General features: G+C 39.7%; 1 protein-coding gene across 5 annotated transcripts in view; it reads right to left on the bottom strand.

The window, feature by feature from the left end:
* Positions 1 to 22,948, bottom strand: part of HECTD1 (HECT domain E3 ubiquitin protein ligase 1) — a 108,268-nt gene that overhangs the window by 45,290 nt on the left and 40,030 nt on the right. For all 5 annotated transcript variants that reach the window (XM_053594896.1, XM_053594899.1, XM_053594897.1 and 2 more), the window contains exons 9-15: positions 21,647 to 21,761; positions 20,663 to 20,837; positions 13,065 to 13,203; positions 12,700 to 12,870; positions 4,481 to 4,703; positions 3,260 to 3,523; positions 3,079 to 3,155 (exon numbers count right to left, since the gene is read on the bottom strand). In XM_053594896.1, the coding sequence (XP_053450871.1) occupies positions 3,079 to 3,155; positions 3,260 to 3,523; positions 4,481 to 4,703; positions 12,700 to 12,870; positions 13,065 to 13,203; positions 20,663 to 20,837; positions 21,647 to 21,761 (1,164 nt within the window). The remainder of the gene's footprint in view (positions 1 to 3,078; positions 3,156 to 3,259; positions 3,524 to 4,480; positions 4,704 to 12,699; positions 12,871 to 13,064; positions 13,204 to 20,662; positions 20,838 to 21,646; positions 21,762 to 22,948) is intronic.

The following is a 22,948-nucleotide window of genomic DNA, read 5'->3' as shown; positions in this document are numbered from 1 at the left end:
CCGCCAAACAACAATGATGGCTGCAACCAAAAAATAGCTGGACATTGTGGCCGAAGCCTATAGTCCCAGCTACTTGAGAGGCGGAGGCAGGAGAAATCGCTTGAGCCAAGAAGTTGGAGGTTGCTGTGAGCTGTGATGCCGCAAGACTCTACCAAGAGCAACAACTTGAGGCTCTGTCTCAAAAAAAAAAAAAAAAAAATAATAATAATAATAATAATATATATATATATATATACACACACACACACACACACCCTGAAGTATAAATCTGTACCTCTAGCTCAGCACCCGTAGCTCAGTGGTTAGGGAGCCAGCCACATACACCAAGGCTGGTGGGTTTGAACCCGGCCCACACCTGCTAAACAACAATGACAACTGCAACCAAAAAAACAGCCAGGAGTTGTGGCAGGCACCTGTAGTCCCAGCTACTTGGGAGGCGGAGGCAAGAGAATCACTTAAGCCCAAGAGTTAGAGGTTAGTGTCAACTGTGACGCTGTGGCACTCTACCAAGGGCACTCTGTCTCCAAAAAAAAAAAAAAAAAAGAAAGAAATCTGTACCTCTACCATCTTTTTTTAAAACTTAGAAGCATCAATATATTTTGTAGTTTTTATATATATATATTTATTTATTTATTATTATTATTTTTTTAAAGGCATGTTCTTTCCAAAGTCTAACATCTGGAAACATCTTAGAGATAACCCAGAACATTCAAAATGAGAAATAAAGACATAAACATCTTTATGTATATAAAAAAATCTATCGCATATAAAAAATCATTTTTATGACCTAAGTCACAGAAACACAAGTATCCTCCCATAATGCCAACATCTACAAGCCTTCTTTGCATACTGTACTTAAAACTACAAATTATATATTGCCATTATAAATACATTATTCACCAGGAAATGCTGAATCTAATTAGGAAATTTTAATTTAATTCTTCCTTTTCTCCTCTTCCCCCTACCCTCCAACAGTCTCACTCTGCTGCCCAGGCTAGCTTAGCTCAAAGGAACCTCAAACTCCAGGTTCAGATCCTCCTGCCTAAGGCTCTTGAGTAGCTGGAACCACAGGAGCCCACCATAATAACTGGCTAATTTTTTGTATTTTTGGTAGAGACAGGGTCTTGCTCTTGCTCAGGCTGGTCTCGATCTGATCTCAAGGGATCTTCCCTTCTTGGCCTCCCACAGTGCTAGGATTACAGGCCATGACCATTCACACTCAGCCAAATTAATTCTTCAAATTCTTTTTTAAATGGTGAGCATGGCAGTAGCTGATACTCATAATCTCACCACTTTGAGAAGCTAAGGCAGGTAGGACGACTACTTGAGTCCAGGAGTTCAAGACTAACCTAGGCAACATGGTCAAGACTCTCATGTCTAAAAAAAAATTTAAAGATTAGCTTGGTGTGGTGGTGTGCACCTGAAATATGAGATACTTGGGAGACTGAGGCCAAAGCATCACTTGAGCCCAATAATTCAAAGTTCCAGTAAGCTATGATCACACCACTGTACTTCAACATACTGAGACCCTATCTCAAAATACATAAGTAAATAAATAAATAAGGTCAGGTATGGTGGTTCAACCCTGTAATCCTAGCACTCTGGGAAGCTGAGGTGGGAGGATCACTTGAGCTTAGGAGTTTCAGACCACCCTGAGCAAGAGTGAGACCTCAGGGCAGGGTGCAGTGGCTCATGCCTGTAAGCCTAGCACTCTTGGGAGGCTAAGGTGGGTAGATTGCCTGAGTCCACAGGTTCGAGACCATCCTGAGAGCGAGAGCCATCTCTAAAAATAGATGGGCACTGTGGTGGACACCTGTAGTCCCAGCCACTTGGGAAGCTGAGGCAAGAGTATCACTGGAGCCCAAGACCTTGAGGCTGCTGTAAGCTATGACATCATAGCACTCTACCAAGGGCGACAAAGTAAGACTCTGCCTACCAAAAAAAAAAAAAGAAAAAACCAGAAAGAAAAGAGTGAGACCTTGTCTCTATTAAAAAAATTAAAAAAGGACGGTGCCTGTGGCTCAAAGGGGTAGGGCACCAGCCCCATGTGCCGGAGGGTACAGGTTCAAACCCAGCCCCAGCCAAAAACTGCAAAAAATTAAAAAAAAACTAGCCAGATGTGGAGGTGGGCACCTGTAGTCCCTGCTACTCAGGAGGCTAAAGCAAGAAGATCAGTTGAGCCCAGGAGTTTGAGGTTGCTGTGAGCTACAATGATGCCATGGCACTTTACTCAGGTAATAGAGTGAGACTAAGTTATTAAAAAATAAATAAATAAATAAACAAACAAACAAATAAAGGGCAGTGCCTGTGGCTCAAGGAGTAGGGTGCCAGCCCCATATATGGGGGAGGAGGGTTCAAATCCAGCCCTGGCCAAAAGAGAGAAAAAAAAAAATTAAGCATCAAAATAGTCTGAATTTAAAATCGGACAGTCATGTTGCTGTATCATAAAGTATTAAATCTGGATTGTAATATACAATGATCATTCTTTTTTTTTTTTGTAGAGACAGAGTCTCACTTTATGGCCCTTGGTAGAGTGCCGTGGCCTCACACAGCTCACAGCAACCTCCAACTCCTGGGCTTAAGCGATTCTCTTGCCTCAGCCTCCCAAGTAGCTGGGACTACAGGTGCCCGCCACAACGCCCGGCTATTTTTTGGTTGCAGTTTGGCCGGGCCGGGTTTGAACCCGCCACCCTCGGTACATGGGGCTGGCACCCTACCGACTGAGCCATAGGCGCCACCCTATAATGATCATTTTCAATACCACTGTATCATTAAAAATATTGCTATCAATAATTTCAATAAGTTTAAAGTTTTTGTGTATTATAAGTCAAATAATTTAAGTTTTATTTTTTAACTCATAGAAATTTCCCTTTTGCTTCACTTTTAATGTTAGTACTTAGTGTATATAAGTAATATACAAATATTCTTAAAAAAATGAATACAGACAAAAGAAAAGCTAAAACAATGTATTATTAGCATAGCTCAAATTATAAGGCTCAATGCTTATAACCAATCTATCACTGAAACTTTACCAAGGCAAAATAAACAACAAGCAAAAAGCATGTCCCACAAATATACCTTTTGCTTTGTTTTTTCTAACTTAGATTTGAGTTTTCTGCCTCTTTTGCCAGTCCAGCCAGTCACAAATTCTGAACCTTGGGGAAGAAGAAAACAAAAGTACTCCATAAAACACATTTTACTGTAATTTAACATATTCATTTATTCTTAGCCAGCTGAACTTATGTACCTACATACTTACCTAGAGAAGTTTCTGCAGTAAATGAATGTTTGGTTCCTCTGTTAGATTCAAATACAAAACCAGGTAAATCTTCTTTCAATATTGTAGCCTGCTGACCATCTGAGTTATGAATAGCAATTTCTCCTTCTTTCAAACAGGTTAGTGACCAATTCCCTACAGTAAGTTTAGTGGGTCCTGGTGCTGACAGTATAGGTTGACTTGAAGTAGATGGCTTTACCTGGCCTCGAGCTCTTTGTAACTTCTCTAAGAATTCACTTCTGCTTTCTATAAAGACAAAATACTTGTTTTAGAAATCTTACTCCTTTCAAATGTTCCATGCTTTAAAAAAACTATTTAATAGAATATGAATTTAAAAAAAAAAAAAAAAAAAAAAAATAGAATATGAATTTTGTAAAATAAAACTTAAATCAGTAGTTTTTTTTCCTTTGGTATCCTCTTACTGCTTTAACACAGTATTTAGGTTCAGGCATAAAAGCAAGCCTATAGGCTTAATTTTTTAAAATATGAGGCCTCTGGGAAAAGATATAACCTGAGACAACAATAAACCTTTATAATTTAGCACAGCCTAAAAAAAAGACTGTTTTATCTTAAAGACTAGAGGGATTCAGCTGGGAACAATGGCTATTGCCTTGTAATCTTAGCACAGTGGGATGGCAAAATGGATCCCTTGAGCTCAAAAGTTCAAGGCCAGCCTGACCACGAGTGAGACCTGGTCTCTACTAAAATATAGAAAAATTAGCAGGGCACTGTGGAGGGTGCTTGTAGTCCCAGATACTTAGGAGGCTAAGGCAGGGGGATTGCTCGCACCCAGGAATTTGAAGTTGGTATGAGGTAGGCTGATACACAGTACTCTACTCATGGCAAGAGAATGAGACTCTGTCTCAAATAATTAAATAAATAAATAAACAAACTAATAAACCTAATAAACACATGTATGTGCAAATAAAAAATAAAATATTAAGTTAATTTAATAAAAAATTAAAAATAAAAAATAAACAAAAAAAGATGGAAGGAATTACAAGTACCCTTAGTGCAGTTCTTTGTCTCATGAAAAGAAATCTATGAAATATTTTCATGGTATAATTTTTCTCTACTGATACTAAAGAAGTTGGCCACATGATCATTAGGATGTGCTATTTCCATGATAATGGTAGCAAAAATATGCCCAGGAAAACAAATGACAGAAACTTGGAAAATATTTTAATTGAAACAAAATATTACCTGAACTATCCGATCCACCTTCAGGACTACCACTTGAATACATGGTGGCAAGTTTTCCATCCAAGATAAATCTGAACCATCCATTACTGCCGTTAGATAATTCCAAGGCTGCTGCATCACTCCAAATATATAAGCAGTCCCTTCCCCTAATAATTGACCAATCTCTCCAATGATATGGTTTACCCTGCTGCAATTCTTTAGCATCTTCCTGTGGTTCATCTTCCTAAATGTGTAGAATTATTTATTAAAACAGTGAAAACAATTTCTATTTCACATCCTATTAAGTATTTTAAAAACATGATCATGAATCAAACTTGGAACTAAACATGGTGAACACAATATTCAGCTGCCTGGGTTTATTATGTATCAGATCAACTACTTAAAACTAAATTTTACAAACGTATCCCCAAAAAGGGTAACAAATTTATATAGGCTGGCACAGTGCTTCACACCTATAATCCTACCACTCTGAACGGCTGAGGTGAGAGGATTACTTGAGGTTAGGAGTTCAAGACCAGTCTGAGAAAAGTGAGACCCTATCTCTACTAAAAATAGAAAAATTAGCCAGTGCCGTGGTACACTCCCATAGTCCTTGCTACTTGGGAGGCTAAGGCAGGAGGATTGCCTGAGCTCAGGAGTTTGAGGTTGCAAATAAGCAATGATGATGCCACTATACTCTAGCCAGGGCAGCAAAATGAGACTGTTGCACAAGAAAAAAAAATTTTTGTATACATAATGACCAAACTTAAAACATGTCCAGGAGTAGAGGTAAAGACCAATGGATTACAGCACTACGCACAAATAGCTAATAATCTAAGACCTTGGTAAACTCGCTACATCTCTTGGCCTCATCACTGATTTATAAAAAAATGGACGTTTACATGAGATCAATGGTATCCAAACCTAGTGGTACAAGAAAATCACCAGAGAAGTTTTTACCAAAATAAATTCCAAGGCCCTACCTTAACCAAGTAAATCAAATATACTAGATCATTCCTATGATCTTACAGATATTTTAGAAAATGTTAATCCTAAAACTTTTGTTGACATGTTTAAAGTTCGAGAATATAGACATAAAAATGATTACTAATTTCTCTAAACACTCCATTGTAAACAACTAAAACATGAACAAGATACATAAAGTATACTCTAACAATTAACAACAGTCAACTCAGGACTGAGACCTCTAAAACTATTGAAATAAAATGAGTCTATTAGGACCAGAGACAATTTTCTGCCATTGCAGAAGTCAATGAAGAGAAAGAACACAGAGGGCAGCACCTATAGCTCAGTGAGTAGGGCTCTGGCCCCATATGCCGAGGGTGGCGGATTCAAACCCAGCCCCAGCCAAACTGCAACCAAAAAATAGCCGGGCGTAGTGGTGGGCGCCTGTAGTCCTAGCTGCTCAGGAGGCTGAGACAAGAGAATCGCGTAAGCCCAAGTGTTAGAGGATGCTGTGAGCTGTGATGTCATAGTACTCTACCCGAGGGTGGTACAGTGAGACTGTCTCTACAAAGAAAAGAAAGAACACAGAATAGTATGAGTTGAGAAAATGGAAATCAGAGTTTGAGGAGGCTAAAGCAACTGGAATATGTGGCGGCTGAGTTCAGCATTAGAGAACGTAGCAGAAAAAAAGACTTCCAGAAAACTGCAAAGTAGTTTGCAGTAGTACACTGAGTACTACATTACTCATCTAAGGTGTGATATTCCACAAATCTAGGCAAAGAACAAACAGAAATTTATAAGCTGATTAATTCTCAGAGATCACACAAGATGACCACAGAGATTCACGTTCCAAGCAAAGTAGAAAGTTGGCATTGTGTAACCCAGGTTATTCAGTGAAGATCTCAGAGGAATTAATATTCTAAGAATCATGAGAGACCTTATCCAAGGTGAAAGTTATTCTAAAGCTACTCTAGTAAAACTTAAAAACGGGCCTTAAGGCTGGGTCCAGTGGCTCATACCTGTCTGTAATCCTAGCACTTTGGGAGGCCAAGCCGAGAGGATCCCTTGAGCTTAGGAGTTTAAGAACAGCCTGAGCAAGAGCAAGACTCCATCTGTACTAAAAATAGAAAACCTAGTCGGGCGTGGTGGCGCATGCCTATAGTCCCAGCTACTTGGGAGGCTGAGACAGAAAGACCACTTGAGCCAAATAATCTGAGATTGCTGTGAGTTAGGCTAAGGCTATGGCACTCTAGACTGGGCAACTGAGTTAAGACTCTGTCTTAAAAAAAAAAAAACAAGAAAAAAAAATAGGGCAGCACCTGTGGCTCACTGGGTAGGGCACCAGCCCCATATACCAAGGGTACCAGCCCCGGCCAAAGTGCAACAAAAAAATAGCCAGGTATTATGGTGGGTGCCTATAGTCCCAGCTACTCGGGAGGCTGAGGCAAGAGAATCACTTAAGCCCAGGAACTGGAGGGTGCTGTGAGCTGTGTGACACCACAGCACTCTACTGAGGGCAGTAAGTGAGACTTGTCTCTACAAAAAAAAAAGAGAAAGAAAAACAAACATAAAAATAATAACTAACAAAACTATGAGACAAAGATGTTCACACAAGTATTGTAACTGTTCTCAAGTATGTAAAGAAAAGCAACATGAGAAAACTGGAACAAAACGGTAAGAAGATGAGGCTTGGTGCCCATAGCACAGTGGTTATAGCAACAGCCAGATACACCAAGAATGGCAGGTTCGAACCAGGCCTGGGCCAGCTAATGATAATGACAAGTGCACCAAAATAATAGCCAGGTGTGTGGTGGGCACCTGTAGTCCCAGCTACTTGGGAGGCTGAGGCAAGAGAATCGCTTAAGTCCAAGAGTTTGAGGTTGCTGTGAGCTGTGACGCCACAGCACTCTGAGGGCAACATAGTGAGACTCTGTCTCCAAAAAAAAAAGGTAATAAGATATAATATATAGGCGGCACCTGTGGCTCAGTGAGTAGGGCGCCAGCCCCATATACTGAGGGCGGCAGGTTCGAACTTGGCCCTGACCAAACTGCAACAAAAATAGCCGGGCACTGTGGCAGGCACCTGTAGTCCCAGCTACTTGGGAGGCTGATTAAAGAGAATCGCCTAAGCCCAGGAGCTGAAGGTTGCTGTGAGTTGTGAGGCCACGGTACTCTACCAAGGATGACAAAGAGACTCTGTCTCTTAAAAAAAAGATGATGATGATGATGATAATATAAGGTATAAAATGAAAATTTCAACCAGACATGGTGGCTCACATCTATAATCCTAGCATTCTGGGAGGCCAAGGCAGGTGGATTGCCTAAACTCACGGGTTCAAGACCACTCTGAGCAAGAGCAGACCCCATCTCTAAGAATAGCCAGGCATTGCGGCAGGAACCTATAGTCCCAACTACTTGGGAGGCTGAGACAAGAGAATCACTTGAGCCCAGAGGTTGCTGTGAGCTAAGACACCACAGCCCTCTACCAAGGGTGATTTAGTGAGACTCTGTCTCACAAATAAAAAAATAAAATAAAATAGATCAGTAAAATTGAAAACACAACTATAGAATCATGCATGTCTACCATGATTTTGCATCTACCATGAAGCAAAACAAAAAATACTTTTAAATATATATATATATTTCAGTAACCCATGCAATTATATCAAGCAGTCTAACATGTGTGATCTCATGTTCAGGCAAAAAGAAAGAAGAAAAATAGTTGAAACTAAAAAATTTCCAAATTTCACCAAAACAGTAAGCAGACAGAACAACTAAAATGGGATACCGAGCAGGGGTACATACATGCAAATATGCGCACAAATACATACCCCAAACATAGCAAGGCACATCCAAGTCAAATGCTGAAAGCCAGTAATAAAATCTTAAAAACCTCCACAGGAAGATACCTTATATACAAAGGAATTTTAAGAATCACTTAAAATATGTTTTAAGTGGTAGAAAACTGGGCGGCGCCTGTGGCTCAGTCGGTAAGGCGCCAGCCTCATATACCGAGGGTGGTGGGTTCAAACCCGGCCCCAGCTGAACTGTAACCAAAAAATAGCCGGGCATTGTGGCGGGCGCCTGTAGTCCCAGCTACTCGGGAGGCTGAGGCAAGAGAATCACTTAAGCCCAGGAGTTGGAGGTTGCTGTGAGCTGTGTGATGCCATGGCACTCTACCGAGGGCCATAAAGTAAGACTGTCTCTACAAAAAAAAAAAAAAAGTGGTAGAAAACCAAGAGTCTGGTAGCCACTGAAAATACTCATCAAAAACAAAATGTTTTTGTTTGTTTTTTTTTTTTTGAGACAGTCTCACTATGTCACCCTCAGTAGAGTATGGTGGTATCACAGCTCATAACAACCTCAAACTCCTGGGCTTAAGGGATTGTCTTGTCTCAGCGTTCCAAGTAGCTCAAACTACAGGTGTCCGCCACAACACCTGGCTATTTTTTTGTTGTAGTTGTCGCTGTTCTTTAGCAGGCCCAGGCCAGGTTCCGACCCGCCAGCCCTGGTGTGTGTGGCCAGCACCCTAATCACTGAGCTATGGGTGCCAAGCCAAAATAGTTACTTTTTAATCAGCAAAATCTGAGAAAATTCTCTGGCTTGCCTTTTCACATTCTCAACAGTATAAATGTTTACCTTTACCTTCAGAAGAGGTAAAGTTTGTAATTTCTTTTTTTTTTTTGAGACAGAGTCTCACTATGTCTTCCTTGATAGAGTGCTATGCCATCACAGCTCACAGCAATCTCCAAATCTTGGGTGTAAGCTATTCTCTTGCCTCAGCCTCCCAAGTAGCTGAGACTATAGGCACCCACCACAATGCCCGACAATTTTTGTTGTTGTTGTTGTAGTTGGCAGTGTTGTTAGACAAGCCCAGGCTGGATTCCAACCTGCCAGCTCTGGTGTATGTGGCCAGTGCCCTAGCTGATAAGCTACAGGCACCAAGTCTAAAGTTTGTAATTTCAATGGAGTGCAGCTTACTGACTTAAGAATTCTTTGCCAAGACCATCACTAAAAGTTCTCCTAGACGTTTTACAATTTTAGCTCCAACAGCTTGGCATCTGTGGCACAGTGGTTATAGCCTCAGCCACATACACCAAAAGTGGTGAGTTTGAACCTGATCCTGGCCAGCTAACCAACAATGACAACCGAACAAAAAAATAGCTGGGAGTTGGGCGGCGCCTGTGGCTCAAAGGGATAGGGCGCCAGTCCCATATGCTGGAGGTGGTGGGTTCAAACTCAGCCTCGGCCAAAAACCACACACACAAAAAAATAGTTGTGGCAGGTGCCTGTAGTCCCAGCTACTTGGGAGGCTGCGGCAAGAGAATGGCTTAAGCTCATGAGTTTGAGGTTGCTGCGAGCTATGATGCCATGGCACTCTACCAAGGGCAACACAGTGAGACTCTGTCTCAAAAAAAAAATTTTAGGTCATACGTTTTAGTCTATGATTCATTTTGCTAATTTCTACATATGGTGTGTTTGTTGAGAGTCAAAGTTTAATTTTCTGCATATGCTATCAACTTGGGAATTTTTCAAAAAAGATTTTCTTTTCCTGACTGAACTTATCTTAGCACTTATGTTAACAAACAATTAACCTTCTATGTGTGGGTCATTAATCTATTATACTATCACCACACTTTATTCATCACTGAAATTTTATGAAAAACTTGATATCTGCTAATATACATCCAACTTTTTTCCTATTCAAGGTTGCTTTGGCTACTCTAGATCCTTTGTATTTACATACAAATTTTAGAATCTGCTTGTAAATTTCTATAAAAAGATCGTGCTTGGGATTGCTGTAACCTATTTCTTCAGTAAAAGAATTCCAGAAGATGAACTAAGATACTATGTTTTGTTTTTTCTTAAATCCCTCAGTAATTCTGACAATCAGATTTACAAAATATATATACATGCTCTTTCACCTCTGTCAGGATTCTACAACTCATACCCTACCATTTTTCCAAAAATATCACTGCTCAGTCCTTAATACATACTAAGAGATACTCACTAAATGTTTAGGAATAAATGTTGATGACAATAAAGAGTGGATAAGGTATGTTTTAAATTTGCAGGCTAAGGAAAAGAGTTATCCATGAATATTGAAACTAGTAGGTAAAATTTAATGAGAAACAGCATATTTACATAGTCCCAAATTATATTTCTATGAATTACTTATTAATTACAAAGGGAAAAACATTAACTTTACAGTGGAGAAACCTGGCAGAGACTAACATAACAAAGTGATCCAAGTTAACATCACTGGCAACAGGGCAAACAGACAGCATGTACCTCTAAGAAAGAACATTATGCACCAAGGAAAGACATATCACCTCTATATTATTCCTGCTAAAACTCATAACCTGAATCTAGTTACAAAGAAACATGACACTAATACCAAGTTAAGCTCTTTGTACAAATTAACTGGTTTGTCTTCAATACAAAGGCTATAAAACAAAAAGAAAGGCTTGCAAACTGTTGTAGGTTCTCAGAAATATAACTAAGATATAATGTGGGTTCCTGTATTATACTCTGGACTAGGGAAAAAAATATTAAGGATAAAGGCAAAACTGGAACATGGTGTCTGGATTAGCTATCAGCTTTACCTAAATATTATATTTTCTGATTAGTTCAAATTTTGGTAATTGTACTAGTGCTGGGGTCCCACCCCGGGGGCAGGTTCCATTAAGACCTGTGGATCTGGCAGCAACAGACTGAAGAAATACAAAGTTAGAAACAACGGAGAGAGACAGAAAGACAAGACACAGAGAATAGAATTTCCAAAGGTGGGAGCACAGGGGACCATTGCCTGTTTGTGGGGTTCTGGTGGGTGGCCCCGAGTGTCAGTTCCACTCAACTTTTATTGAAGGCTATTTGCTAAATTAGCTCATAATGTAAGCTGAGGAAGGAAACAAAGACGTCAGCAGTTTCTCTGAGTAAGCATATCAGCTCCTATTATTTCTACAATCATTAATTTTGAGGGTCTGAGCAGTCTTGAGAAATCCAGAACCTAAGCCTTGTGTGGGACAGCTTCCTGTCTGTGGTCACACATGGATTCCTTGGGGTTGAGGAGATGTTAATATCCGCCAGTTCACTGAAGAGTAAAAAGCCACAGGCATTAATCTCCTTTGAAGAATTGGTGGGAAAGAGGAATTTTCTTCTCATCACCACTACAGAGGATCTTCCTCTGTGATAAGTGATGTGAGCTCTCCTACCCATATTTCAGGGCTAGAGCTGTTCCCTTGATCTCTCTGCCCCAGCCAAATACTCATCACCACAATGGGTATTTGCTTTGACCATGAACTGAGCAAGAGGCAACCTAGTTTAATGTTTCTTGCCAGGCCTTGCACACAGCTTCCTCTGTGACCATTATTCCTTCAGAGTGCTTACAGACCCAGCAGAGGTGTTACTAAGCTGTATTCTCTACAGGCCAGTCTTCTAGGAAAAGCCAGAAACTTGCTCAGATAAGAAATTTAGCAGCTGTTGGTTTAAAGGTAAACTAGCTGACTTTCCTTTGTTCTGCCTCGCTTAGCTTATTTTTATTTTCCCCTTTCACTGGGTTTTTTTTTCCCTTGCCAAGAAAATGGGGTCTTCGGTCTCCATTCTGCCTGCATTCTAGGACTGGCTTTTGGGGGAGGTATTTAGGTATAAAAAGGGGTAGTCTATATCCACCTTACTGTAAAATAATTTTTGAGTTTTGGGGGTTTTTTTTGGTGGCGATAAGGTCTTGCTCAGTCATCTGGACTACAGTGCAGTGGCATTATCACAGTTCACCACCACATCATCTCAGCTAAAGCGGTCCTTCTGTCTCAGCCTCCTGAACCCCAGGGACTACAGGTACATACCACTACACCTGGCTAATTTTTCTATTTCCTGTAGAGTTAGGGTCTTACTCTTCCTCAGGTTAGTCTTAAAAACCTGGCCTCAAGTTAATTCTCTAGTCTCAGTCTCCTAAAGTGCTAGGATTACAGGCATGAACCACTGTGCCCAACTTCAAGTAATTATTTTTATAAATGTACATACAAGTATCTAAGAAAATAATAAAACAAATGGGGCAAAATGTTAGTAACCAATGAACTTGGATAGGATATTCTAATATTCTTTACTTATACTTGTATATCAATAAAATTCTGTAAAAGAAAACTGATCAATTTAAAAAACTACATGGCACTATTTCATGTTGCTATTATTTTGACAAAAATCATCATAAATTGAAACCAGATTTCCTCAAAAGAAACCCTATTCTTAATATTTCTATAATTAAGACCACTCACTTTTTCTGGTTTTGATTCCTCTTCATTCTCATCATCAGAGGAAGGACCTGCCAAAGTTGACACTTTGCTAATTACACCAAGTCTGGCCAGCTGATCCAAAAAAATATCACCACCTTTATCTACTAAATCCCTTATAATCTGCAAAGCCAGCAAGTGGCCATCATCATCATCCTGGGGGGGGGGTGAGGGTGGGAGAAAAAGAAAGTACATAATAGCAAGGAAGAAAACATGGAAAACTAAGTTTAGTTGCAATAATTTCCAGACAAAATAATTTACTAAAATTAGAGTAAAACGATTTTTATTTTACTAACTACTATCTAAAGGGAATTAATGCTGTAAGAGTTTTAAAAAGAAAAGAAACTGACCTCTTGATCAAGGACAGTTGCAGTGATTTCCACCAGTATTGTAGGCAAATTGTGACCAACATCAGAATCACAAACTTCTTTTAACAGTGCTTCAGAGCAAAAATGAATCATTTTTCGAATTAGAGCAAGACTTGCTTTCCTTGGAAAGTAAAAAAAAGGATTTTATGAAGCCAAATAAAGATACTAAATAAACCAAAATGCATGAATTAATAAAAACAAAGCATCCAACACTAAGTTTTACACATTTTGCTAAAAATGTACACTTAAATACAAAAAATTGAGACTCCAAACTACCACTACAATTTATGTTCTTTTTTGTGGTAATTTCATTTATTTTCTATTAATATATTGGGCTCATCAAAACTAACTTTTTATAATTTCCTTGAATATGCTATTTCCATTTTACATAAATATGAATGTTAATACACCATGATAATTTTCAAAAATCAAGTAAAAAGTAATATGATTACTAAGCAAAATAAATTACATAAATTATAACTAAACTATACTTCATATAACACAAAATACAAAGAATTTTAAACACCTAAGTCCACATAAAAAATAAATTTTGGGCTCGATGTCCATAGCACAGTAGTTATAGTGCTGGTCACATACACCAAGGCTGGCAGGTTCAAACCTGGCCCGGGCCAGCTAAACAATCAATCACTGCAACAAAAAAATAGCTGGGTGATGTGGCAGGCACCTGTAGTCCCAGCTACTTGAGAGGGTGAGGCAAGAGAACGCCTTAAGCTTAAGAGTTTGAGGTTGCTGTGAGCTGTGACACCACAGCACTCTATCAAGAGCAACATAGTGAGACTCTGTCTTTAAAAACGAAAAAAAAGAAACACAAATTCTGAATTAAAGTATTACTTTTGTTCTTTGTCAATATATTTTCATATAAATGAAAATAAGAGATCGTAATAATCACATGCCCCAAAGTATTCCCAATGTTATCAAGTTGGCATGCCTCCTTTCCTTCTCCATTGCTTTCCTTAGAAAATAGGGGACACTTGGGCGGCGCCTGTGCCACAGTGAGTAGGGCGCCGGCCCCATATGCCGAGGGTGGCGGGTTCAAACCCAGCCCCGGCCAAACTGCAACGAAAAAATAGCCGGGCGTTGTGGCGGGCACCTGTAGTCCCCGCTGCTTGGACAAGTCCCAGCTGAGGCAAGAGAATCGCGTAAGCCCAAGAGTTAGAGGTTGCTGTGAGCCATGTGACTCCATGGCACTCTACCAAGGGCCATAAAGTGAGACTCTGTCTCTACAAAAAATAAAAATAAAATAGGGGACACTCAATAGTCACACAAACTAACCTCAATTTTATAACAAGTACCCTGTTCTTTTAAAATAAAAACTTACAGATACACATTTAAATTTTAACAGGGTAAAACCCAACTAGTCTATTATAAAGAGCCCATAAGCAATTCATTTACAAAATATTTTCTAAGCATCTAATTATCTTGAGGATGGAAGAATGAAAAGGCAAAAATTGCAACTAACATCCTAGATAGGCACCTGACACAGCTGCTATTTCTACAGCAGAGAGTTTCTAGGTATTGCCTCTAGTTGAATTCATAACACTGTATTTTAATTAGGTATTGTATTTTATTACAAATTCAAGTACATGACAGAAAATGATAGGTGGACAGAGGACAAACTGTCCTACCAGAATTGGTTACTTCTAGTTTTGTTAGTATTAATTTTCAACCATAAAAATCAATATTTATGCCTAATAGTGTTATAATGTTATTTATTTCAATTAACAGTATTAAGAATATTTACAACACGGATGGAGCTGGAACATATTCTTCTTAGTAAAGTATCTCAAGAATGGAAGAAAAAGTATCCAATGTAGTCAGCCCTACTATGAAACTAATTTATAGCTTTCATATGAAAGCTATAACCCAATTATAACCTAAGAATATGGGGAAAGGGAGAGGAGGGGAGGGAGGGTAATTGGTGGGACCACACCTACGGTGCATCTTACAAGGGTACATGTGAAACTTACTAAATGTAGAATATAAATGTCTGAACACAATAACTAAGAAAATGCCAGGAAGGCTATGTTAACCAGTGTGATGAAAATTTGTCAAAATGGTATATAATACCAATGTATGGTGAAAAAAAAATTAAAAAAAAACAGGGGAAGAAAGAACAACCCTTCCTGTAAAGATCAAAAGAGTACAGAGCTTCTCTCTGATTGGATCACTCCAAACCAATACATGTGCATGTGTGCATGCTACATGCTGACTGGCTTAAGTCTGATTTGTGAGGCAATCACCGTGGAACTGGATGACTTGATCCAGGTTAGTTTAGAGCAGAGATTTTCCACTGGTGCGCCAGGAGAGACTCTTAGGTGTGATCATTAATTAAACTGTTTTTGAAATAAGTTCAGTAAATATATACTTTTTTTTACTCTTTTTTGATCAATGTAATTTAAGTGTGCTGTGGAAGTTTAACTATAGGTTCAAGTGTGCCATGAAATTAAAAAATAAAAGTTGAAAAACACTGATGTAGACCAATAACTTCTAGCCAAATCACAGGCTATCTCATCACGGAGGATGGGTGGACTGGATATTGTAGTAATAACCACAATGTCCACTTAACTTGGTTCTATAACCTGCAGTGGGGATAGAGCATCAGTGGTTGCAGATATGAGCTTTGGAATCAAACCTAGGTTTAAATCCTGGTTTTACCTACTTTTGCCTTCAGTTTACAGATAATAATACTGTCTTAGCCCGTTGTCTGTTGCTATTAACAGAATACCACAGACTGGATAATTTATAAAGAATAGAATTTACTTGGCTCATAGTACTGGGGGATGAGAAGTCTAAGATCGAGGGGCAAGATGTGGTGAGGGGCTTCTTGCTACATTATAACATGGTGAAAGGGTGAGCACAAGAGTGGAAAAAGGGGGCTGAACTCCCACCATAACCAGTCTACTTCTGCGGTAACAGCATTGATCCGTTTATGAGGAGGAAGTCCTCATGACCTAGTAACGTCTCAAAGTTCCCATCTCTTAATACCGTCACAATGGCAATTAAATTCAACCCAAATTCCAACTATAGAAAGTGCCAACCTCAGAGAGAAGAATGAATGATTTTGTGTGTGGGCAGCCCTGGAACATCACATCTGACCCACGGGAAGATAGTAAGAGCTTAAAAACGATACCTGTTGACCTTTCATTTACTTGGTTGTCATCTACTTGAGGGTGTGGACTGTGTGCATCATTAAGTCCTCAGAACCCAGCCATGTGCCTGGAAATGTGTGTCTTTAGAAAATGCATGTTTGGTAAGTGAGTCAGGAGCCACCACCTCTCTGTCATGTAGGGGGCACGACTGACAAACCAAACCTCTCTTTCCTTTTGGGTGATTTGGCCTCATTCTATTTCAGAGTGAAGGGTCCTCCACTGGTTTCTGTCCTCAAAGCCTCCAAAAGAGGCAGCTTTGGGCACAGGTACAGTGCTGCATGGCCAGGTTAGCCCTTAATCTCACGTTCTTCTTCTTCTAAATGGGGGTAAGGAATAACCACATCTCCCTCATAAACTCATTGTGAGGATTAAACGAGTTCACACACAGAAAAGGCTTGGAATGGTGCTTGATTCCTGGTGGTGGGCTATTCAAGTCATTCCCAAAGGACCGTGGTAGTAAGGTCACACACCTTGGAGCCTGGAACCAGACTACCTGGACTCAAATCTCAGATCTGCCACAACCTAATTTTGGAAACGTGGGAAAATCACTTAATCCCTTAGTGCTTCAGATTTTTTATTCCTTAAAATGGGGGTAATAATAATAGTATCTATCTCAGGTCTGAGAAAATTAAATGAGAGATGATGTGTAAAGCTGTTAAAATGATGCCAAGAATTTAGTAAATACTAGACTTGTGTATTAAAGTTTATTACTAAAATTTAAAAAAAAAATAGAATATTTAAATATTATCTATCACTATCATATAGTGAGCCATCCTGAGCCAAGAATGCTTTTATGTACTACAACTCATTTAATTCAACAAATGTCTATGAGGTGAGTTTTATTATCTCAGATTTGTAGGTGAAGATACCTAGACAAAAAAAGTTAAATCAGTTTACTAAGGTCACAGAGCTAATAAATTACAAAGCCTGAACTCAAACTCATCTTTTTTTTTTTTTTTTTTGCAGTTTTTGGCCAGGGTCAGTTTTAAACCCACCACCTCCCGATATATGGGGCCAGCACCCTACTCCTTAAACCACAGGCACCGCCCTCAAACTCATCTCTTAATCAGTACACAATACATACAAATTATACCATAAAAGTTTCCTAAACTATTTCATAAAGTAAACTGTGAACACTTAGCTTGTATTCTATTAGAAATAGCACTATGTTTGGGGATGGTGCCTGTGGCTCAAGGAGTAGGGCGCTGGCCCCATATACTGGAGGTGGTGGGTTCAAACCCAGCCCCAGCCAAAAACTGCAAAAAAAAAAAAAAGAAATAGCACTATGTTGTAAAAACTTTTTTCATGTATCACCAGCACAGAGGGGTTCTTGAATCTAAGAGCCTAACCACTTTTACATACACTCAGTGTGTTTGAGTACTATATCCATGCCAGCAAACTGATTTTAAACAGGCTATTAGGCTCGGCGCCTATAGCTCAAGCAGCTAGGGCGCCAGCCACATACACCAGAGCTGGTGGGTTCAAATCCAGGCGGGGCCCACCAAACAACAATGACAACTACAACCAAAAAATAGCCGGGCGTTGTGACAGGTGCCTATAGTCCCAGCTACTTGGGAGGCTGAGGCAAGAGAATCACTTAAGCCTAAGAGTTTGAGGTTGCTGTGAGATGTGACGCCACGGCACTCTGCCCAGGGCAATAGCTTGAGACTCAAAAAACAAAAAAGGCTATTAGCAGCTTAAATCATACTACAGATATGGATATCTACATGATTCCCTTTTTTTCTTTATAAGTTTTTAAATGTCTAATGAGTGAAAATGACATCAAATTTTATTTTTTTAATTTTTTTTTTAATGTTACTAAGGAAATAACATTTTCCATGCTACTTTTTGCTGTTTTTCCTTTTGAACACTGTGTCTTAAAGTCACTAGCTAACTTTTTAAAAGAGCTCCAAAATGTTATCAATTTACACAGGTTCCTTGTATAATAAAGATAGTAAAACCTTGGTCATATTTACAAACATCAATCTCATGAAATATTTATTTAGATTAAGAGTTTGTGTTTTTTCCTTTTTTTGAGACAGAACCTCACTATGACACCCTTGGTAGAGTCCTGTGGCGGCGTAGCTCACAACAATCTCAAACACTTGTGCTCAAGCGATCCTCTTGCCTCAGCCTCCCGAGTAGCTGGGATTATAGGCACCTGCCACAACAACTGGCTACTTTTTAGAGACGGGGTCTTGTTCTTGCTCAGGCTGGTCTTGAACTCGTGAGCTCAAGTGATCCACCCGCCTCACATTCCCAGAGTGCTGGGATTACAGGCATCAGCCACCACACCTGGCCCCAAGAGTTTGTATTCTGGAGGTTTGAAAGTCATTCTGCCAGGCACAGCACAGTGGCTCACTCCTATCTATAATCCTGGCAGGTTGGGAGGCTGAGGCAGGTAGACTGCTTGAGCTCAGGAACTCGACTAGCCTCAGCAAGAGCAAGATCCTGTCTCCACTAAAAAACAGAAAAATTAGCTGGGTGTTGTGACAGGCACCTATAGTCCTAGCTACTCAGGAAGCAGAGGCAATAGGATCACTTGAGCCCAGGAATTGGAGTTGCTGTGAGCTATTACGACGCTACCCACTCTACCCACACTCTATGCTACCACTCTCTACAGAATAAGACTCTGCCTCAAAAAAATAATAAATAAATCTATTTTTCTAAAAAAAAGAAAGCTAGCATAATCTAAGAGTAATGGGCCAGTTGTTAACTTAAGCAGTACGTAAAGAGGTCATCTAGCTGGGTAGAAATTATGCAGGACCTTGCAATCCTGAGAGTTACTGAGCTGAATTTTAATTAAGGCCAATTAGAAGCTATGGAGGATTGAAACTGAATTATTTAAAAATCTTTAAAAATAGAGGCTCGGCACCTGTAGCTCAAGCAGCTAGGGTGCCAGCCACATACACCAGAGCTGGTGGGTTCAAATCCAGCCGGGGCCCGCCAAACAACAATGACAACCAAAAAATAGCCGGGCGTTATGGTGGTTGCCTGTAGTCCCAGCTACTTGGGAGGCTGAGGCAAAAGAGAATCGCTTAAGCCCAAGAGTTGGAGGTTGCTGTGAGCTGTGATGCCATGGAACTCTACCCAGGGCGACAACTTGAGATTGTGTCTCAAAAACAAAACAAAACAACAACAAAAAAAACTTTAAAAATACAATTCTCAAGCACTGTGAGGCTGAAGTGGGAGGATCACTGAGCCAGGAGTTCGAGACCAGCCTGGGCAACACAGCAAAGCTCCATCTCTAGAAATATAGAGATGTTTTATATATACATATACAAATAACATATAAACAATTTATATATATATATATATAAATTATTTGTGTGACTCCTCCAGTGGGCCCCTTACAAACAGGCCTCCATAAATCCCAATAAATATTTGCTATACTTACCAAAAATTCTCTAGAGTTAATATTCAGAGAGCTACAGAGAATGTGTTAGAAATCCGGTCCTCTTGGGCAGCGCCTGTGGCTCAGTGAGTAGGGAGACAGCCCCATATACTGAGGGTGGCAGGTTCAAACCTGGCCCAGGTCAAACTACAACAAATAATAGCTGGGTGTTGTGGCAGGCACCTGTAGTCCCAGCTACTCGGGAGGCTGAGACAAGAGAATCACCTAAGCCCAAGAGCTAGAGGTTGCTGTGAGCTGTGACACCATGGCATTCTACCAATGGTGACACAGTGAGACTCTGTCTCTATTTAAAAAAAAAAAAAAAGAAAGAAAACCAGTCCTCTTCATTTTCTAAACCCTTTCTCTTCAGTCAGATCATCAGAATATGATATGACTTTTCCTTTTTTGTTTGTTGTTTTTTTTTTTTTCTTAAGAGACAGAGTCTCACTTTATTGCCCTTGGTACCATGCCATGGCACCACAGGTCACAGCAACTGCCAACTCCTGGGCTTAGGCGATTCTCTTGCCTCAGCCTCCCAAGTGGCTGGGACTACATGCACCCGCCACAACGCCCAGCTATTTTTTGTTGCAGTTTGGCAGGGGCCAGGTTCAAACCCGCCCTACCCACTGAGCCACAGGTGCCACCCTTTTTTTTTTTGAGACAGAGTTACACTATGGGCCCTCGGTAGAGTGCCATAGCATCGCAGCTCATAGCAACCTCAAACTGTTGAGCTTAAGCCATTCTCTTACCTCAGCCTCCCAAGTAGTTGGGACTATAGATGCCCGCCACAATGCTCAGCTATTTTTTTGTTACAGCTGTTTAGCTGGCCCGGACTGGGTTTGAACCCACCAATGTGTATGTGGCTGGCGCCCTACTCACTGACCTACAGGCACCACCACTAATCTTACCATACCTTTTCATTACTAAAATAAACCTTAATCTTTCTGGGAAAGGGAGATAAATAAAACCATCTAATTGGTATAATTTAAACTAATACAAACAGTATGAATAAGTACCTTATTGAAGGTAACATAGTTTGTTGAAATGTCTGTGCAAACACTGGCAACAACCTTTTCAAGTATATAGGTGCCATTTCTGGATCTCCTTTGGGCTCATTACATTCTTCTTCATCTTTATTTGTGTCTTTCTTTTTCTTATCATCTCCTTTATTAACAGGACACATCCAATCACCTGCAGACAAGTAGTATTCAAAGAAATATTTTTTTGGAAGGTACGTCCAACTTTCAACTATAATTATCTATAACTAAGAATAAATAAATTGAAATTAGAACTGTATATCAAGGGTGTTTGAATACTGAAGAACATTATTATCTTTGATGAGCTCAATAATAAACTAAGAAGGTAATTTTGGATATTCTACTTGATTCCAAAAATTATTTCACAGAGGCTCTGCATTCATCAACTCTGTGAAACTTAAAAACTTGGTCAATCTACTTTATCAACATAATACACAATTATTCTTTATCTGACATTCCCATATCCCTTGAACTTTAAATTTTGCTTATTCTGGAATAAGTCAGTCAGTCTCGAAGAACACAGAAGAGTAAGCTGTTAAAGATTTATCACATGTAAGGCTGTATATATAATTTGATTTTTTTTTTTTTTAAATTGAGACAGAGTCTCACTTTGTTGTCCTCAGTAGAGTGGCATGGTGTCACAGCTCACAGCAACCTCAAACTCTTGGGCTCAAGCGATTCTCTTGCCTCAGCCTAAGTAGCTGGAACTACAGTGCCTGCCACAATGCCCAGCTATTTTTTTGTTTTACCAGGCCAGGGCTGGGTTTGAACCTACCAGCCTTGGCAGCTCTGGTGCATGTGACTGGCATCCTACCCACTGAGCTACAGGCACCGCCTAATTATTTGATTCTATAGTCATAGTTTGTTTATATAATGTTAATGTGTCTACAAAAAGCTACTTCTACGGAAGTGAAGCTGAAGAATAACTGCAAATGGCTTAAAAGGAAAGAATTTACCACTCACCTGGAGACTGAAGAATAGCTACTACTTCACTATGACCCCTTTCTCGAGCTTTATCTAACGGAGTTTTCCCATCTTCATCTCTCAGATCTGGATTTGCACCATGCCGTAACAGAGTCTAGAGAAGAAAAGCATTTAATTTGAATATAACAATCCATTATTTCTTTAATATTCAACTCTGTAATCTAAAGATTTTCCACAATTATTTAAGAAGGTACCAATGCAAATCTCTGTCTTAGCACTTATCACCTTAAAAGTACTCCATTTGCAGGCGGCGCCTGTGGCTCAAGGAGTAGGGCGCCGGTCCCATATGCCGGAGGTGGCGGGTTCAAACCCAGCCCCAGCCAAAAAATTGAATCTTGGGGGGTGCCTGTGGCTCAAGGAGTAGGGCGCCGGTCCCATATGCCAGAGGTGGCAGGTTCGAGCCTAGCCCCGGCCAAAAAAAAAAAAAAAAGTACTCCATTTGCATCTTGAAAATAAATTGTAGATTCATTTCACTTGGTTATTATCACCTCAAATTACGTTACCATGTGAACCTATAGATTTCTCCATCAAACTCATTCTTCCAATTCCTTTAACAGAGGTATTGTTCAGTTTATGACTTGGCTATTTACCTTATCATTTCCCATATACTGTCAATTACCAAGTTCAGTCAAGTTAATTCTTTGACCAAGAAGTCATCAGTATCTGTCAACTACAGGCGCCTGACTACTTTTTTCTACTTTTAGAAAAGATGGGGTCTCATTCTTGCTCAGGCTGTTTTCTAACTCCTAAGCTCAGGTTATCCACCTAGGATTATACATGTAAGCCACTACACCTAGCAATAACAAACTTTATTAACTAGCTAAATTTATTTTTATTTATTTATTTACTTATTTAGAGGTAGAGTTTATTTGTTTATTTATTTAATTACAGTCTCCCTCTGTCACCCTGGCAGTATCCTAACTTTATTTATAAATAAATGAACTTATTTGTTTATTTATTTAATTATAGAGTCTCCCTCTGTCACCATGGGCAGTATCCTAACTCACAGCAACCTCAATCTCTTAGGCTCAGGCGATCGATCCTCTTGCTTCAGCTTCCCGAATACAAGAGACTACAAAAGCCTGCCACAATGCCGGGATAATTTTTCTATTTTTAGTAGAGATGGGGTCTCACTATTGCTCAGGCTGATCTCAAACTCCTGAGCCCAAGCAATCCACCTGCCTTAGCCTCCCAGAGTGCTAGGATTACACGCATGAGCCACTGCACCCAGTTAACAACATACCTTAACTAGAAACTCTAAAACCTGTTTTGCTTATTCAG

The sequence above is a fragment of the Nycticebus coucang genome, chromosome 6 (assembly GCF_027406575.1).
Source record: "Nycticebus coucang isolate mNycCou1 chromosome 6, mNycCou1.pri, whole genome shotgun sequence".
NCBI lineage: Eukaryota > Metazoa > Chordata > Mammalia > Primates > Lorisidae > Nycticebus > Nycticebus coucang.
This window is presented reverse-complemented; position numbering and strand designations above follow the sequence as displayed.